We start from the raw sequence: 18,343 nt of genomic DNA on the forward strand, positions 1-18,343 counted from the left end.
ACATGCCAGGTTTAGGTTCAAAATGGAGGGGAGGACTAGGATGGCTCTTGCACTGGTAAGGGACAGCACAGACCATTTTGCCTCTAAGTAGCCAGTTGAGATCCGACTGAGGTGAGTAGTGACCACAAGTCCTACCATCTGTTGGCTGTTTGGCCTATGTGAAATAAACTAATGGTATCTGTCCAGTTCCTAGTGCACAAGGGTTCACATTAAGACCAACTGGAGCCCTGGCTGACAGCTGCAGCAGAAAGGCCAAGGACTTGGCGAGTCACAGAGACCGGACTTCCCTCTGGCTCTCTGCAGATCAGGGATGGTGGGATGGAAGCATGTGTTATTCCATTACCAAATGGAAGTCTTCAGACTCCAGGGCTGTCAGTTGAGCACATTTCACCAGCACATAACTCACTTTAAAACTGTTTAGAAAATAAATTGAAGCTTAGGCCACAAATTTGACCCTAAAAAGAAAAGGAGTACTTGTGGCACCTTAGACTAACAAATTTATCTGAGCATAAGCTTTCGTGAGCTACAGCTCACTTCATCAGATGCATTTGGTGGGAAATACAGAGGGGAGATTTACACACACACACACACACACACACACACACACACACACACACACACACACACACACACACACACACACACACACACACACACACACACACACACACACACACACACACACACACACACACACACACACACACAGAGAACATGAAACAATGACCCTAGTAACTCTGCTAATCAGGTGGGAAACGTTCTTCAAATTGCAAACATGAAAGGGGAGGGGTGTTCCTAAATCTGTACCTCTTGAGTTTTGGGTCGACAAGAATGAAATTGAAAGCTGCCCCCAAAGACTGAAATATATACGTGGTCCTAAAATAAGTCATCCGCTTTCCAAGCTAAAGGCCGCACCGCAGATAAAATCCAGACTTCTTATCTGGTTGGCCCACTTGTTACCTGGGGTTCTTTTAACCCAAAGCTCTTGGTAACTTTTATTCTGGGCAAGGTGGCGTCAGGAAATAAATCAAGGGAGACAGCCATCCGACTGATAGATGGCTGGCACAAAAAGGACAATGCAAGAGTGCTTTAACGTACGCAACAGGTTAGTAAAACACCCCCAACCCTTGATAATTACCGAAGCTGAACGTGGCTTTCGAGTGGCACCGTGATAGGCTTCTGCTGGCCAAACTTTCGTTTGCTGGTGGGGACCCCAAGGTGCGTCCAGAGGGAGCGTTCCTGAAGAGCCCCTCCTGAGAAGTCCAGCTACCTCAAACTTTTTTGCCTTATTTATACATTAATAATACAATGACATGTCCCTTAAAGAAAACTTGCTAAGCAAGCAGTTTTTAAAGGTCAAGCAAGAGATTTCCTTCTGATCATCAACTTAATCAGATTCTCCCCCCCCCTCCCGAGTGTCCATACCTTGGGGCCTTGACAAACATTCCCGGAGGCACATACAGACAGACTTCCTGTTTTTCTAAAATACATATATCAGCAATTTCAACATTCTTAGCAGGAAGGACGTGGGGTCAAGCTGCCCTGTCTGTAGCACCCAAAACTCCCTTCCCTCCTGCCTTGGTTATGCTAAGGCCGCTGCATGACCAATTTACGGCCTGCTGACTTGACTACTTTTAGCAATAAGCAATAGTGCAGTGGTTCTCAAACTTTTGTACTGGTGACCCCTTTCAAATAGCAAGCCTCTGAGTGTGACACCCCCCCTTTATAAATTAAATTTTTTTATATATATATATATATAAAACACTATTATAAATGCTGGATGCAAAGCAGGGTTTGGGGTGGAGGCTTGCTTGTGATCCCCCATGTAATAACTGCCCAACCCCCAGTTTTAGAACCCTTGCAATAGTGGTTTCAGGCACTTTACTGGTTTGCCAAATCTCTCCGTACACACTGTCTAAAAACATTAAAATGTAAACCTATACAAAGTGTGTTTATTGCAGTAAGGGAGGGGATTTTGCAAGAATCCTGCTGAGATTGGTTAACTTCATAACTGAACTCTTATTGACAGCATAGGCAGTGTCCTAAACTGCCATTCTGGTACCTGACATGGCCCTTCCAAAATGGGGATTCACACTAGTAAGTATGAATGTCATCCATTCTCCGTGCCTAGCTAATAATTGGTCTTTCCGCTGAGACTGACATTGTAGGGGCCAGTTGTAGAGATGGTTCTTTATGATGTGGTTTAAAACTGGATCCCAAACTTCATTGGTTCTTGTGCCACTTTCTTAAATTATTGTGAAGTGAACGGATAGAACATCAAGTTTAGGTACCACAGTCTGGTCTGGAAACTGGTTGGAAACCTGCCCAATTCATTTCTTATAGTGGTCACCTAAAAAGCCAACAGAGCCTAGTTTTTTGTTTTGTTTTATTTGATTTTTAAACTATCAGCATGGTCTGGATTCTAACCAGTAACCTGGAGGCGAAAGCTACCCTGTTCTGTCTTGAAGGCATTTCAGTACCCTGCGTAGTCACAAGAACACAGCCTGCGGGAATAGCCAGTCCTGTTGCCCTAGAACCTGATTGCTAAAGCTAAGGCCTGAGAGGGAAGCTGCTTTTCCCAAATAGAGTGACTGTTTTCATATTCGAAACTTGCAGCCTTGTTCCTAGGCCATCTCCTTTTAAGCGAAGGGGAAGTTCAGTGACATGAGAGGGACGTGGTGGCTGGATGTTTCGGGCAGGACAACCTGCAGCAAAACACCACTTAATGTTAACTTGAGGGTTTTAAAATGAGGAGCCGCACTGATGAGAATGGGAGTAGCTGGGGGTGCTTCAGATGCTGTCGCTGGGTGGCTCTGTAGACTCCAAGCTGAACATCGATGCTGGGAGTGCGTCACAACCAGGATGGCTGGAAGAATGTTTAGTCTGTAGAAAATGCAGCATCCATGGAGATTCTAAATCCTCTGAATCTGCAGGCACCTCTTGGGTCTAAAGAAAAGGAGTACTTGTGGCACCTTAGAGACTAACAAATTTATTTGAGCATAAGCTTTCGTGAGCTACAGCTCACTTCATCGGATGCACCTGGGTCTAGTGTCGCTGTTTATACCACTTGGGGGACACTTGCCATTTTCATTGGCATGTTTATTGTTCTAACTTTAATGCTAAAGGCAACCAGAAATATGAATAAAATGTATTTAACTTTGTATCCAAGTGTAAATTCCAGACTTTTCCAGTGCTTTAGACCATTGGATTCCTATTTGGAATTTCCTCCAAGCACAAAGGGTGCTGTGTAACCCTGCAGCCTTTGAACGTGAGTGGATGGAAACATTACCCGTTCCAGTTCTGTTTGTTGTCTTTGCTGGGAGAGGTTAACGGGAACTACTAGCATGTTAGAAGAGGCTATTGTGACTCTCCTTGCATATAGTCCTGCCTGGCAGCCAAGTCTCAAACAGGAAGGTGAGTGATGGTAGCTCACTCTGGCTTCTTAGTCTACAATGTCTGGCTAGCACGAGCACTTCTTCTGCTTCTCTTGTTTTCCCAGGTTCTGTACTTTGGGCTCTTCTGTGGGTGGCAGTCTGCTTTTCACCCCATCCCAATCCTTGTTTGGGCTCAGCACCCCCGCCTTCACAGCTTCATAGATCTCCAAGGTCAGCAGCTGGAAGGCATCATCCACATTGTTGTTGCTTTTAGCGGATGTCTCTATATACTTTGCCCCCAGTGAGGAAGCCAGCTTCTCAGCCTCCTTTCGCTCAACCTGGCGCTGTGGCACCAGGTCACTCTTGTGCCCAACCAGCACAAAGACTACGTGAAAAGGTTTCACCGTGTCTGTCACCTCCTGATGCCACTCCTTGATACTCTCAAAGGATGCTCGGTTGGTCAGGTCGAACATCAGCATTGCCCCAGCGGAGTTGCGGTAGTAAGAGCGAGTCACTGACCTAGGACACAAGAAGGGAACAGCCTGAGACTCTGCATTCTCTTATTGCTTTACTTTCCTAAGATCTTTATGGCACAGAGACAGCAAAGGCTGCCTTGTGAAACTGCATGGAAAATGTTTTTCTGCAGAAAATTTCAACTTCTCGAAAACCAAAACTTCAATTCAGAATGGCACTGTACTGTCTCATGGGAATTATAGTTCAGGTGCCTTATTCTGGTTAGACTACATCTTCCATGATGCACCACTCTTCCCTGAGGTGGTGAAGAGAAGTGATGCGTCCCATCGGAGTCCCTGGTCATGGTGCATCATGGGAGAGGTGGTCTGTGTAGAGAGCCCACCCAGAGAGGGGAATGGAAGCATAAAGCCCCTGATCTACAAGTCCTGTGAGATGGCTGGGTGCCATTTTGAATGCAGATACTTTGGGTTTGGGGCAATCATTTTTTTGACTAAATGTTCTGAGGAAAGCAGCTACTTCTCGTGTCAAAACAAACAAACAAACAAAAACCCACAAAACAAAACCCTGCGTGCCATGGAAAACTTTTTTTTGTCAAAATGATTTTGATGGAATTTTTTTAACTAGCCCTAATGCCTAGATATAACATCTGTCTATGGTACATGTTCAACCAGATTCGTGTCACAGGAGTGACTCTTATCTGAGCCACTTGCTTGACTTGTGTCCACAATGCATCTTTTCTTTCCCCCGGTTTATCTTGGTTTATGTTCCTATCAATTTATGCTCCCATATCAGTACATGTTAGGAAAATCCAGGCAGCTATCCCATTGGACTTTGGCAGAGGGTAGAGTACCCTGAGGACCCGCTGCCCAGTAGCAGGTAGAGCAATGGATGTTGGGATGCCCTGGCAGCCCGAGAGCTGGCTGAACTGGTTACTCCAAGCCAGTCTCCTACACTCACTGTGCTAGCTTACGCTGCTGGTGGCAGAGAATTAACCATGTGGGGTGTGAACAAAGCATGTTTACAGCCAGTCTGGGTTCTGCCTAGAACAGGTTTTTGGAAACTCTCCTGCTGTTTCCCAGCCATCTGTGTGTCCCCAACTGCAGTGGCAGCAGTGCCAGTATTTTTACCCTTGTGTTATGTCTGCCTGCTCCGAACACAGAGGTACTAAACAGCTGAGCCTCATCTGTGCTAATGCTCCCACGCTTGGGAAATTCCTGGAAACCTGCTGCCCGTGTCACTAACTGGTTACAAACTGGCCAAACCTCCAGCGTAAATGAGACTTCAGAAGCCCCTTTTCTTCCACGTCTCGGGGCTGGCCCTGGTGCTTCAGGTGTGCCCAGCCAGTTCCTTTCAATGGGGCATGTGGCTGGTTAATAATTAGCCCCTTAGCTTAGGAAGCAGAAAACTCTGTACCTAATACCCTGAGGTGCTGCTGGACTAAACGGCCTTGGGTCTGGACTGGATAGCTGGTCTCAGTCCAGTCCCTAGGGACGTGGGTCTCCTTTCACTTATACTGGTGTAAACCAGACAGATCAGTGGAGTTGCTCTGACCTGACACCAGGGTAAGAGCAAAGAGAATGAGGCTTTGGTGTCTGTACCCCACCTGGCCTGGCAGTCTCAGCCACAGAGCTGGAACTCCCCTCACCTGGGAGGTGGTTGCTAACCCCTCGCCTTCCTTCCTCCGAACCTGGGGTGAATCCTGCTCTCATTGAAGCCAATGGAAGGGGGGGAAAGGTAAGGGCTCAAATAGTAACATTCAACAGGGGAAGAGCCGAGCTGAGCCAAACAGCTTTGCTAACCCCACCCCAGCATGGAACCCACAGGTCCTGCCCTTGGCCATGGGGGGGCTGAGTAGGTGCCTACAGTGTTGTTAACTGGAAAGTTCTTCACACCCAGTGTGTGACTCCCCCTGACAGCGCCCCAGCCCAGCCGTCAAGCCCCATTGTGTATCAGTGGTTCTCAGTACTAGTCCTCTGATCAGAATTAAGGGCTGGGTCCCTGCTCCCTCCCACTCTGCACCTCTATTCTATGCACTGGGGCCAGTGTTTGGTTGAAAACCCTACAAGTCTCCCCTGCCATACCCTAGCAGGGCGATGACACATGCACCGAGAATTTGGGAGGAGGGGAGTCCCTAAAGTGAGGGCTTTAAACTCCCCCAACATGCTCTAGAGAGCCCCACACAGCAGCACCTGAGCATGGCTGCAGGTGCTTTACACACAGAGTTGGACCCAGCCCACGGAAAATGAGCTTGGGGGTGGAGTTTCTGTCGGGTTCCCAGAGGTTAGGAGGCCCCATAGACTAAACAGCTCTCCTGCAGAGCACCAGCTGCCCCCTTTGCTGCCTGTCTCAGCAGAGAGGCCAAGGAGAGTCTGAGAGACTATCTAGGGTCCCTCCAAGTTGTGCTAGAGCAGTGATCCCCAAACTTTTCAGGGTTGTGCCCCCTCTTACCCCTGTTAGTGCACCCCTCCTCCCCCAGGATCTGGGGCTTGGAATGGGGCCATGGCTCCCCAGGGGAGGTGGGGGATGGGACACAGACAGGGATAAGGAGGCTGAGGCTGGGGCTGCAGTTGGGAGCATATCTGGGCCTGGGGCCAGGAATGGAGTGACCGTCAGGGGCCGAGGCTGGGGTCAGGGCCGGAGCAGAGCTGGGAGCAGAGTGGTGGTACTCCCTCCCTGCCCGCATTGGGGGCTGGCCTGGACCCTGCTGCTCCCCCCGAATGTTCCTTTGCACCCCTCAATTCGGGGACCATTGGGCTCAGACACAACAGCAAGGGGACGCCTGGGAGCAGTTAACCGAGCCATGGTCCAGGCTTTTCCTACTTCAAGGCCTTTGGTGTCTGGTCTGTGAACCAAGCCCCTTTCCTCAGCATTGTTCATGCAAGAAAACTACAGCCTGCACTCGAGCCTGGAGTTTCCTGCACCTGTATTAATCCCCATTGCAGCTTTCAAGCGCCCTTCGTTGGCTCTGGCTCCGGCTCCGGTCCGTCCAGTACACACACTTACACATACGTCTAATCCTCCCCTGGCAAACCCACCTGAATCGCTCCTGCCCAGCCGTATCCCAGAACTGCAGCTTGATCCGGAGCCCGGGCTCCAGCTCCACAAACTGGACATAGAAATCCACCCCCACCGTCTGGTTGATGGAGTCGAGGAAGGTGCCCTCGGTGTAACGCTTCAGCAGGGACGACTTTCCCACCGTCGAGTCCCCCAGCATGATAATGCGGAACTGGTAGTGCCAGAGCGAATCCATCCGGAGTATCCAGCGGGACAAGCCTGTGAGCAGCAAGGAGCCTGGAGCCGAGTGTCTGCGGACTGGAGAGGGAACTCTCACGGCGCTGCCGGTTGCGACTTGCTGGAAGTGGAGCGAGATGGTTCCAGCTGAAGGCTGAGAGCTGCTCTAGCTCATGTCCAGGCAGGCAGCTGCCACCCCTCCTGCTGAGTGCGCAGTGTTTATAGAAGGGGAAGGCAGAGAGAAGGTATTACTCCGACGTTTGGCTGTCAGGACTGTCTCCGCTCAGTAACACTGGGCCCTGTGTGTCAGAACAAGCAAAACAGATGCAAAACGCTGTGATGAGGAAGCATCTCCTTGGCATTAGGTTAGATTAAGAAGATTAGATTATGTATAGGGGCCTTGTAACTAGTGAGGCCTGGGTGTCAGGTGACTTTGGGTTCTGCTCCAGGCCCTGCCACTGTCTGTCTCTGAGCAAGTCACTGCACCTTGGTTTTCCCTCCAGTGAAATACAGGCGATAGTACTGACCTCACTGGGGCAGTGGGAGGCTCAGAGCTTGTCTACCATCCTGGGGAGCTCTTCCAGAATATCTGTTCCTGATTAACACTATGTGTGGACACAGCCTGCCCATAGGGGGGTGCAAAAGGTGCAGTGTGTCCCAGATCTCCCAACTGAGAGCGCCTTCAAACCCATGGAGTATGAATGGGCAGCATTGTGACCTGGTGCAATGGGGTGTCAGCACCACTCAGGCTGTGACCCTGTGCCCCAGGTCCTACACCCAGGTCCTACACCCAGCCACTCCACCCACCCGCTTCATGATGGAGTGGTGGCCAGGCCAAATTTGGGCAGTGCTGTGGTCCTTTGTGTAAGGTCACAACACCCAGAACGGGGAGCTGGGCCTGGCCCCATGAGACAGGCGCTGTCTCTGTGGGGTGAGTGCAGGGCAGATTCGTTGGCTAATCACCACCACCCCGGCCCTCTGGGGAAGGGTGGGGGACCTCTGTGTCAGATATTGCCCTGGGCCCCCAAAAACCTACACGTCCCTGTATGTAGACATACTTATTCCAGAATAAGAGTGACCACACACAGGATTAATCAGGAATAGTTAATCTGTTTTAAATCCACACTTTACTTTATTCCAGATTATAGACAAACCCTTAGTCCAAATTTAAAGGGTTTGAGCTCTTTGGCTGGAAGACCCTAGAGATGGACTCCATTTTAGTATGCTGTTATAGAGAATATTTAAAAGACTTTCACATTCCCTTAATAGGATTGGCTTTTAAAGGCAGTTCCTTCCCCGCCCAGCTGCAGCCAACGTGGGCATGAGCTGAGCCTCTGGAGTAAGCAGAGGTCTGTTGTCAGAGCCACTGGTTTCCCTTGGGAGAATGTTTAAGCAACAAGACAAGACAGGGCATGTATTGCTTTGTGTTCATTCATGCCTTGTGCACGGCTATTGGGCCTGCAGAATACTTGTATTTGAATTAATAAAATCAGCTCCAGCTTTACTCGAATCTGAGCCCGGTTTCACCCCAACGATTTGAAAACATCAGTCCAGGCTGCAGTGACAGACTTGTCCTTACTGGTGTCAAGCACAAGTAACCCACACCTATTCCATGTGGTGGCGCTATTCCCTCCCCTGCCAGTGGTGTCTGGGCCACACATGTACAGGTTGGGGCCCCTCCTATAAGTTTAACAGAGGTGAGCCTTTTAGCTGAAGCAGTAGCAGCTCATGGGTTAAGATGCAGCATTCATAGGTTCAGTTCCTGCGGCCGCCAGCCCACCAAGCTGCAGGAGGTTCTACAAACAGAATCAAAGATGGGCTGTTGGTTAAACACCCCCATTACACCTGCTGCAGCAGCTGACAGGGTGAGGAGGCCTCAGCACTTTTCCCCATGTGGTTCCACGCCAAGGGGGTGGAAATTGGGAAAGGGCCCCTTGGAGGCTAGTGATGAGAGCAGCGTGAGAACTTGAAGAGACTAGATTAGGGAGATCCTGCTCAGTTTGATTCTGGAGTTTCACAGCATGTAAGGCCAGCAGGGGCCACTATGACTATCTAGTCTAATTACCTGTATAACACAGACCCTAGGACTCCTCTGAATTAACTGTATCTGACAATCCCCACACAATTACCTCCCTATCTCCAGGTTTCAGAGTAGCAGCCGTGTTAGCCTCTCACAGTTTGTATGGTAACGTCCAACTTATCTGTGTATATATATATATATCTTACTATATGTTCCATTCTATGCATCCGATGAAGTGAGCTGTAGCTCACGAAAGCTTATGCTCTAATAAATTTGTTAGTCTCTAAGGTGCCACAAGTACTCCTGTTCTCCCTATCTCCAGTGACACATGAACCAGGCAAAATCATGTGATTACTGCAGAACTGAAACACCAATGGGCCCAGATACTGCAGTGGTGGCTTTATAAGAAATGTGATAGCTAGACTAGATACAATAGAAAAAAAGAGACGACAGATTAGCTCAGTGGTTCTCAACCAGAGGTACGTGTACCCCGGGGTCTACGCGTAGATCTTCCACGGGGTACATCAACTCGTCTAAATAGTTGCCTAGTTTTCTAACAGGCTACATTAAAAAATCTTAGCGAAGGCAATACAAACTAAAATTTCATACAATGACTTGTTTATACTGCTCTATATTCTATATACTGAAATGTAAGTACAATGTTTATACTCTAGTTGATTTATTTTATAATTATAATGGTAACATGAGAAAGTCAGCAATTTTTCAGTAATAGTGTGCTGTGACACTTTGTATTTTTATGTTCGATTTTGAAAGCAAGTCATTTTTAAGTGAAGTGAAACTTGGGGGTAAACCAAACAAATCAGACTCCTGAAAGGGGTACAGTAGTCTAGAAAAGTTGAAAGCCACTGGATTATTTTATCCCTGGAAAGAATTATTAATTTAAACTGAAAGTTTAAAACTATTTTAAGGTGGAGAAAGTGCAGCCTAGTGAGTAGGGAAGGTGTCCTAGACATCAGGACTCCTGGCTTTGCCACTTTTCTGATCAACTCACTTGACTTTATTGTGCCTCAGTTTACCCATCTATAAAATGAACATAATATTTCCACCCTTCACAGGAGGCGGGTGAGGCCTCATTAGTTAAAAACTATTGATGGTTTTAAAATCCTCAGATAAAATGGAGCCACAGAAGTGCAGAGCATCAGCAGAAGGCCTTTTGCTGTATAATCTGGCACAGTTTTCTTCCTTCCTAACCCTCAATCTTGAAGGAAGCACCAAATTATACAAAGGAAATGACTTATTTTTAATAAAGAATCCATACAAGCTGGAAACATGTGAGTAGCAGGATTGCACTAGTCCATATATAGCACCGCTTCATATTCACAAACAATAATGACAGACACCTGTAAATACACTGGGGTTAAATCCTGGTGATACATAGGCAGCGGCAGTTTTCCCATGGGCCAGGATTTCACCTAGGGCGTTTTAATGTCAGCTTGATTTTCGACAGATGCAGTATGCCTGGCTATGGAGGAACAGAGCTCGGATTTTTCTAACTAGATGCAAGATGTTACCATAATGTCACTCTTGTTTAGATCCAGGCTATGCCATTGAAATTTATGGCATTATACAGGGATACGGGAGGGGGAAATCTTTCCCTGGGAGTTTACCATAGCAGTTTTTAAGTGTTCAAATGCAATCAAGCCATAAGGCTGAGCATAGGAGCATGATCAGCGAGGGAGTGTGGCTGACTGGACAGGACACTTCTGGGACAGTCAGGAGACATAGTTTCTATTCCCAGTTCTGCCTATGAGCTTGGGCCAGTCACTTCCCTGCTCTGTGCCTCAGTTTCCCCTCTGACCCCTTTATCTATTTAAATTGCAAGCCCTTTTGGGCAGGGACTGTCTCTTACTATATGTTGGTATAGCACATAGTACAATGGGGCCCCGATCTTGATGGAATACTAATAATGTACTTTTAAGGTCTCCTCAGTCTAGACCAAACAGTATAGGGTTATGCTAGAAAATGAGCAATTTGTTCTACAATTAACGAATTAATTAAAAGGGTACCTAAGCATGATAGTGGCCCTTTTCAAAGGGGTGAATCTCACCCCTCTGCACTGAGCACTGCAACTGAATTCTACCCTCTGGAAACATCTAATCGGCTTCCTTATGTCCTGAGAATTCTTCCACTCACCATGTTCCTTAGGCACCCAAAATCAAGTCGTGCCGGTTTCTTTGTAAGCTGAAGTCTCTGGCATGTTTCAATAAAGCAGGGATTTGGGGATTTAATCCCTTGTAATGCCGTAAGAGCTGCACTCCTAGATTTCTAAAGATTTTCTTAGTCCCAAAATTCAGTTAAAAATTAGTAATTAAAAAGTTTAAGAGCCAGTCCTGCAGTGTATTAAAAGGGATTTCCCCTGCTAAGAACCAAGGGAAAGCCTCTAGCAGCTAGTCAGTGGTGGGTCACTGGTCCTGGATTCCCTGTTCTCCACCTATAGGGGGCAGTAGTGCACTTTTTATTATTCTGATGGAAGTCACCTACTACAATGGGTGAAAGCAAGTCCTGGAGGTTTTTATTTTCCCTAGAGAACTCCCATCCCCCGATCCTGCAACTTTGCATCTCAGGCCCATCCCTAATTTATTTCTGAATCGGCTCATCCAGTCCCTTCTCCACCAATTCCATCCCTACACCAGGTCCTAGTCCCTAACTTCTAGGTTAACATCGGCATTTTTCTTGTGGTTTTCGCCTCTTCTTCTGGGGATTGCAGGTTCTCTTATGAATCACCTTCACCCCATCCCAGCCTTCCTGCAGATCGATCTCCTTGTTCTTCAGAGCCTCATAGATGGTGTTGGTCAAGGTCTCGAAGGCCAAGTCCACATTGGTGTTGCTTTTGGCAGATGTTTCAATGAACCCTATGCCCAGGGAGGCTGCCAGCCCCTCTGCCTCCTCAGTGGAGACTCTGCAGTCTGACTTCAAGTCACTTTTGTGGCCAATCAGGAGGAAGATGACCTTCTCCATAATCTGGATGCTGGCCACTTCATGGTACCACTCAATGATGTGCTCGAAGGACTTACGGTTGGTCATGTCAAACACCAGCAGCACACCCACAGCATTCCGATAGAAAGACCTGGTGATGCATCTGGGAACACAAGCGTAACAACTCAGTGAGCCCTTAACTTTGCTTCTCACCTACAAATGCCATTCAGGGACTAGGGCTGGTCTTCTAAGCCCCCACTGGCTTTTACTCACTTTGGGCCATGTGTTACCTTCAACCTCACGCTCAGCTGGGGCCCTGCCCTTCTTTGCTACTTGATGACATAAACATTAGGTTTGGGAGAGGTGTCCCCCCACGTTTATCTTTTACATTAGAAATTCAGGTCTTACCTCCTTTTTATTTTTCTGGAAGACTCTGTGGACAACTAGAGACCAAACTATGGCCCCAGGCCCACATCTCAGAGGTATTTGGGTACCTAATTCCCATTTATTTCAATAGGAGTTAGGCACCTAAATAACTTTAAGGATCTGGGCCCCAGAGATGGCAAAGAAATAAAACCTGATGAATTAATCAGGGAAGTGATTTTTAGTCAAACTTCTTGAAACTTTTTTCTGTGAACATCTATTTGACTCAAATACATTGCACACACTGAAGAGAAAAATACTTTTTGTTAACGGTTAAATGCCCTCTGGTAAGGGCTGAGAACCACCCAATCCATCTTTCTGGTACTCCAAGGAGCCCTTCGGCAGAATCAGGGAAGACAATACATGAGAATCCTGACACTTCTAATATAAAACACAAGCAGGAAAGAAATGTTTCAGGCTTTCTTCAGACATCATACAAAGACAAATAAGGGCAGATCCCCACTATGTCATCCATCTTTAAGGATCTATGTTAAGAGGTTTTTTTCTGGGAGCAGATCCATCAAAGACTGGCCTTATGGTTTGGCTTCTCTCCTATGATCCAGCAAAACGTCACTGGCTATGTGGGTGAGGTGTCTCCTTGCACAAGAGGAATCCCTGGGTTATGCAAGACTGATGTAGTAGCTCTATATCACTGCCCCGCCCAGTCCTCAGCATGGCCAGGAAAAGGAGGCTGTGGTTGCAGTGCCTGTGGTCACTGGCTGGTGTAATTTAGAGCAGCTCTGAAACATCTCTAAATTGTGCCAAGAGCCAAATAACCCCCTGACTGGCCCCTGGATCAGGGAGCTTCAGAGCTAGCCTAAAATCATCTTTGTGCCCCACATATTCGGACCTAAGTCAAGCACAGCTCATGTAGACCTTAGAGACTGAGCTAGGGAGGCATGCTCTAGATTTTAAAACCATACCCCTCGCTGTGTTATGGGAGTGCTGGAATAGTAAGGGTTTTCAAGGCCTCTGGCCCAGGGGAGTTAGGCACCTAAATAGGCCCCTGTCCTAGGCCCTACTCCAGTTGTTTTGTGCTGCATTGGAGTGCTCCATGTAGCGTGTGTGCCATGAGGTGGGGAAAGCATGCCTGGAGTTCAGTGCTAGTTGCCCATTCACTCCTTAGTGCTAACGTCCCCCCCCCCATGACCAGAAACCGCAGCGCCTAGTACAATTATAACTGATATAAACTGCAGCTGTAGCTCCCCACAGAAGAGCTGATTTGCAGTGGTAAGAGCTGTTCCCCTGCGTAGATGTGCCAGACCAGGCCCATATCTAGTTATGCCATCACCAGCCGTTCTGATCTCAAACCCTCGGCTCCACCAGCAAACAAGCCTCTCAACTGGTTGGATCCTTTTTCACACACAGAGGCATTATTTCTCCAGCATGCAGGAATCACTGAACAGAACCATCCACTCCCCCATTCAGATCGCGACAATAGCAAACCTGCCTTCTAGACTCCAAGTTTCCCCAGTGCTGTAAACTTCATCCACTCTCCTTCCTGCTGCTCTTTCTCCATAAGAAAGGCAGGTCCCAGTAAAAAATGAGTGGGGGGTTATCGACAGCCAAATAAACAGTTGGAATTGACCCTACTTATAACAAAAACCCTATGCTCTCCTATTGCAATGCAACCCCTCCCACCCAGGCCCACCCACTGCAAACACACAAGCATGACTGGGTGACTTCATCGTGCACATGATCATGCTACAGCATGACATTGACAAAGCTGTAAAGCAAAGAAAACTGGAAACAAAAACCTTTTTTTAAAAAACAACAACCCAGCTCAGGCCATTGGGGCAGGAAAGAGAAAGCACCAGATCAGGGATGATGTGTGTGTGTTGGGGTGAAGGGAACTGGTCTGGAGCTGGTGAGCTGGGTCCCCAGTTATGGGTATATGTGTCCAGTCTGGAGGGGCAGGCAGGGGATCTGTGTGTCTGGGGAGATGGAGGGTTCTCTCTGTGTGTGTCTCTCTCTGAAGGGATCTGGTCTCCGCAGACTGGATCTCTTTGGTATATGGGTAAGGGCCGTCTCAGGGATTTCTAAGGTTCTTATCTCAGGGCTGTGCCAATGCCAGGAAAATTATAACTCTGGGTGTGTGTGCGTGAGTGACTGGAGACTGGGAATGTGACTCTGGATGGAAGTGTCTGAGCCTGCAGGGTAAGGTAGCTCCAGTGCGCTGGGTGTGTGGTGTGAAATGGGGCGATCTGGGTCTCTGGTCCCTCCTCACCTGAATCTCTCCTGGCCAGCTGTGTCCCAAAGCTGCAGCTTCACCTTGATGCCTGGAGGCAGCTCCATCATCTTGCTGTAGAATTCCACGCCCACGGTGGGGCAGGGAGCCGGGATGAAGGACCCCTCAGCGTAGCGCCTCAGCAGGGAGGACTTGCCCACGGTGGAATCCCCCAGCAGGATGATCCGGAACTGGTAGTGCCAGTTGCCATTCAGGTGAGAGACTGGAGGGGGTGGCACCGGCTCCATTCCAAGGAGGGGCAGCAGGGCTGGGGCTTGGGGGACTGGAGCAGCCTTTGAATTAAGATGCAGATTCCCCAGAGGAAGCCTTGGGTGAATTGGCCTGGAGGAGGTTACAAACCCAGATCCTGGCATGGAATGACAGGAGAGAGAGACAAAGGAGAGAGAATTTAACCAGAGGTCTCCACCCTCATCCCATTAACCTCCTCTCACCCCACCCTAGTGGAGTCCCCTCTGGGAGCAAAGTTCTGCTATGGGGAGAGAGACACTCCCCCATTCCCTTTCCCAGCCTTAGTCCCTATCAGCTTTCCCCCCACCCCCGCCAATAAACAGACAACTCCACTGTATCAAATTACTGTCAAACTCACAGGGGAGGTGGGGGAGATGCAATTCTAGGAATTTAGCAGTTACCAGACCAGATCAGACCTGGGTTCCATCTAACCCAGTGTCCTGTCTCTGACAGTGTCCAGCAACTGCTGCTTCAAAGGTCTGTGTAAGAAACTCCACAGTAGACAATTATGCCCACAGGAGAAATTTCTTCCTGACCACAGACAGTTGTTGGTTTATGCCATGAAACGTGAGGGTTTATATACCCTCTGCAATGTTTTGTCCAGTCTAATATCGCCTTGGACATGCTAGAAAGACGTATTCTTATTAGGGTCTTTCTTCACCTCTTGTGCTTGTCAGTTCCACAGTGTCTCAACTATCCAAATGAACTGAAAGAACACTCATTGATCTGCATTTGAATAGAGACCATCTCCACTCCCATTCACAAGCACTGACAGTCCATGTGGCAATTACAGCAATTACTTATAGGGGAAAGTAATGTTAGGAAAGAGCTTGGTTTCCTGGTATTCAATAATGAAGAACCATGATCATGTGCCTAGCCAGCTCTCCACAGACCCCCAGCAAGTGCCCCATGGAGCCCAGTTTGAGAGATCATTATCCGGCAGGAAGACCAGCAGTGGAATGTTAATGGTCTTTTGGGATTGGTAGTGAGGTTTGCATTACTCATTTCTATTGTTTCAGTCTGTACTGACTCCCGGCTGTGTCTTCACTATGTTTCCCCCCGGCCCCCTTAATATTTTCCCCGGTTGCTATCACCAGTGCAATGCCATTGATAGCAGCAATGGGGGGAACTCAAGTGTAGACAGGGCGCTGGGATGGTGATTACATGGGATGGTGATTAAAATTCATAGATTCATAGATTCCAAGGCCAGAAGGGACCATTGGAATCATCTAGTGAGACCGCGTGTATGACACAGACAGCCGTCCCAAGCACAATCCCACCCGAGCACCTGGATTTGTATTTGAGCCGCACCTATGCTGCCGCAGTCATGCTGCTATTTTTAGGCGCTAGCTTGGGAGACTCAAACCATAAATGCTCTTCCTGGAAGGTTGCAATGCACCACTTATTGCACGCACTCCAGAAATCTCACACACCACAGCCAAATACAGAGTGACACCACAGGCTGCCCCCTAAGGCAGCGAAGCACAACTCACCCCACCTTGCTCCAGACTGCTTTTGATGCAGATCCCATGCTACCCTCAGAGCCCCCTAACCTGCAAGCAGGGGCAGAAAGGCCCTTCAAATTTAAAGTGATAGCTGGTCATTCAGCACAGTTCTCAATACACCACATGACATCCTGGCTCCGTTTAAGTCAAAGGGACTTAGAGGCATCAACAGATTCAGCCTCTGCTTCATTCTCCACTGGGGTTGAAAACAGTTTGGCCTCTAGTCCACCCAAGCAAGCTTGATCCCTGGAGGATCTCTCCATTAATGTGACAGTTTGGCCCTGTCTATCCAAGCAGCTCCATTGTTGTGCCCCTGGGATTAGAAGGGACAGAGAGAACCATTAAGAGGGAATTTTCCTAGTGCACACCTTGACTTAATTAGGAAAGAGATTGTCTGTGAAGAAAATCCAAACACATGGAGCAAAGCAAAGAATGGATCAAATGAACTGATTCAATTGTTACCAGATAAAGGAGTCCTGAAGACGCTGCAAACAATAGCAGCTTGTTCATTGCCTCCCTGTGGAGTGAGGCATGGAGGCCTCCTTTGTTATCAGCAAACAATCTGTCCCCTCCACCCGATGGGTCTGTTTATTCCAGGTAATAAAACATCTTCCTAGGCTAAATGACAGGAGTCACAGTCAGGAAAGGAAAAAAGTGAGATGGTGGAACAAGGATGTGAACTAACTGAAATGTGTGCGCTTCGGCCCTGCTTTCCACAATGGCTGGGTTTTCAAAAGTGCTGAGCACCAAATGCACTGAAGAACTCACTGAAATCAATGGGAGGTCGAGGCTTAAATAACTTTGCAGATCTGAACCGGAATCTTTTGAAAGACTGGCCTCTGACTGTGGGTGGGTGCTAAGCATTTCTGAATATCTATCTATCTATCTATCTATCTATCTATCTATCTATCTATCTCCAACACCCATCTATCTAATCTAATCTATCTATCTATCCCCATACACCCATCATCCATCATCTAATCTATCTATCTATCTAGCCCCAGGTTTCAGAGTGGTAGCCGTGTTAGTCTGTATCAGCAAAAAAACCGAGGAGTACTTGTGTCACCTTAGAGACTAACAAATGTATTTGGGCATAAGATTTCATGGGCTAAAACCCACTTCATCGGATGCATGCAGTGAAAAATACAATAGGAAGATATATATACACAGAGAAAGCTTATGCTCAAATAAATTTATTAGTCTCTAAGGTGCCACAAGTACTCCTTTTGTTTTTATGAAAAATAGGTGTTGCCATACCAACTGTAATGGGACTAATCAATTAAGGTGGGCTATTATCAGCAGGAGGGGGAAAAAAAACTTTTGTAGTGATAATCAGAATGGCCCCTCTCAAACAGTTGACAAGAAGATGTGAGTAACAGTAGGGGAAAATTAGCATGGGGAAATAGTTTTTACTTTGTGCAATGACCCATCCACTCCCAGTCTTTATTCAAGCCTAATTTAATAGTGTCCAGTTAGCAAATTAACTCCAATTTTGTAGTTTCTCATTGGAGTCTGTTTTTGAAGCTTTTTGTTGGAGAATTGCGACTATTAGGTCTGAAATTGAGTGACCAGGGAGGTTGAAGTGTTCTCCGACTGGTTTTTGAATGTTATAATTCTTGACGGTTGATTTCTGTCCATTTATTCTTTTGTGTAGAGACTGTCCGGTTTGGCCAGTGTACATGGCAGAGGTGCATTGCTGGCACATGATTGCATGTATCACATTGGTAGATGTGCAGGTGAACGAGCCTCTGATGGTGTTGCTGATGTGATTAGGCCCTATGATGGTATCCCCAGAATAGATATGTGGACGGAGCTGCCAACAGGCTTTGTTGCAAGGATAGGTTCCAGGGTTAGTGTTTTTGTTGTAAAAAAGAAAAGGAGTACTTGTGACACCTTAGAGACT

General features: G+C 47.6%; 2 protein-coding genes across 2 annotated transcripts; both read right to left on the minus strand.

Annotated features, from left to right (window-relative positions):
- Positions 1–1,845: 1,845 nt before the first annotated feature.
- On the minus strand, positions 1,846–7,248 carry LOC119845496 (ras-related protein Rab-39B-like). The gene is made up of 2 exons (XM_038377849.2): positions 6,884–7,248; positions 1,846–3,893 (listed from the first exon to the last, which is right to left on the minus strand). Exons 1-2 carry the CDS (start codon positions 7,096–7,098, stop codon positions 3,461–3,463), a joined length of 648 nt encoding a protein of 215 aa, XP_038233777.1. The 5' UTR covers positions 7,099–7,248; the 3' UTR covers positions 1,846–3,460.
- A 4,201-nt stretch (positions 7,249–11,449) lies between these two features.
- LOC119845473 (ras-related protein Rab-42) lies at positions 11,450–14,943 on the minus strand. Its single transcript, XM_038377765.2, has 2 exons — positions 14,687–14,943; positions 11,450–12,199 (listed from the first exon to the last, which is right to left on the minus strand). The coding sequence occupies exons 1-2, from the start codon at positions 14,932–14,934 to the stop codon at positions 11,776–11,778; spliced, it is 672 nt and encodes a 223-aa protein (XP_038233693.1). The 5' UTR covers positions 14,935–14,943; the 3' UTR covers positions 11,450–11,775.
- Positions 14,944–18,343: the final 3,400 nt, after the last annotated feature.

The sequence above is a fragment of the Dermochelys coriacea genome, chromosome 19 (assembly GCF_009764565.3).
Source record: "Dermochelys coriacea isolate rDerCor1 chromosome 19, rDerCor1.pri.v4, whole genome shotgun sequence".
Taxonomy (NCBI): Eukaryota; Metazoa; Chordata; order Testudines; family Dermochelyidae; genus Dermochelys; species Dermochelys coriacea.

Excerpts from the sequence above, each read along its gene's own strand:
- LOC119845496 (XM_038377849.2), bottom strand. The coding sequence starts at position 7,098 with ATGGATTCGCTCTGGCACTACCAGTTCCGCATTATCATGCTGGGGGAC. Across the intron at positions 3,894-6,883 it reads GCTGGGCAGGAGCGATTCAG|GTCAGTGACTCGCTCTTACT; the intron begins GTGGGTTTGCCA and ends CTTGTGTCCTAG.
- LOC119845473 (XM_038377765.2), bottom strand. The coding sequence starts at position 14,934 with ATGGAGCCGGTGCCACCCCCTCCAGTCTCTCACCTGAATGGCAACTGG. Across the intron at positions 12,200-14,686 it reads GCTGGCCAGGAGAGATTCAG|ATGCATCACCAGGTCTTTCT; the intron begins GTGAGGAGGGAC and ends TTGTGTTCCCAG.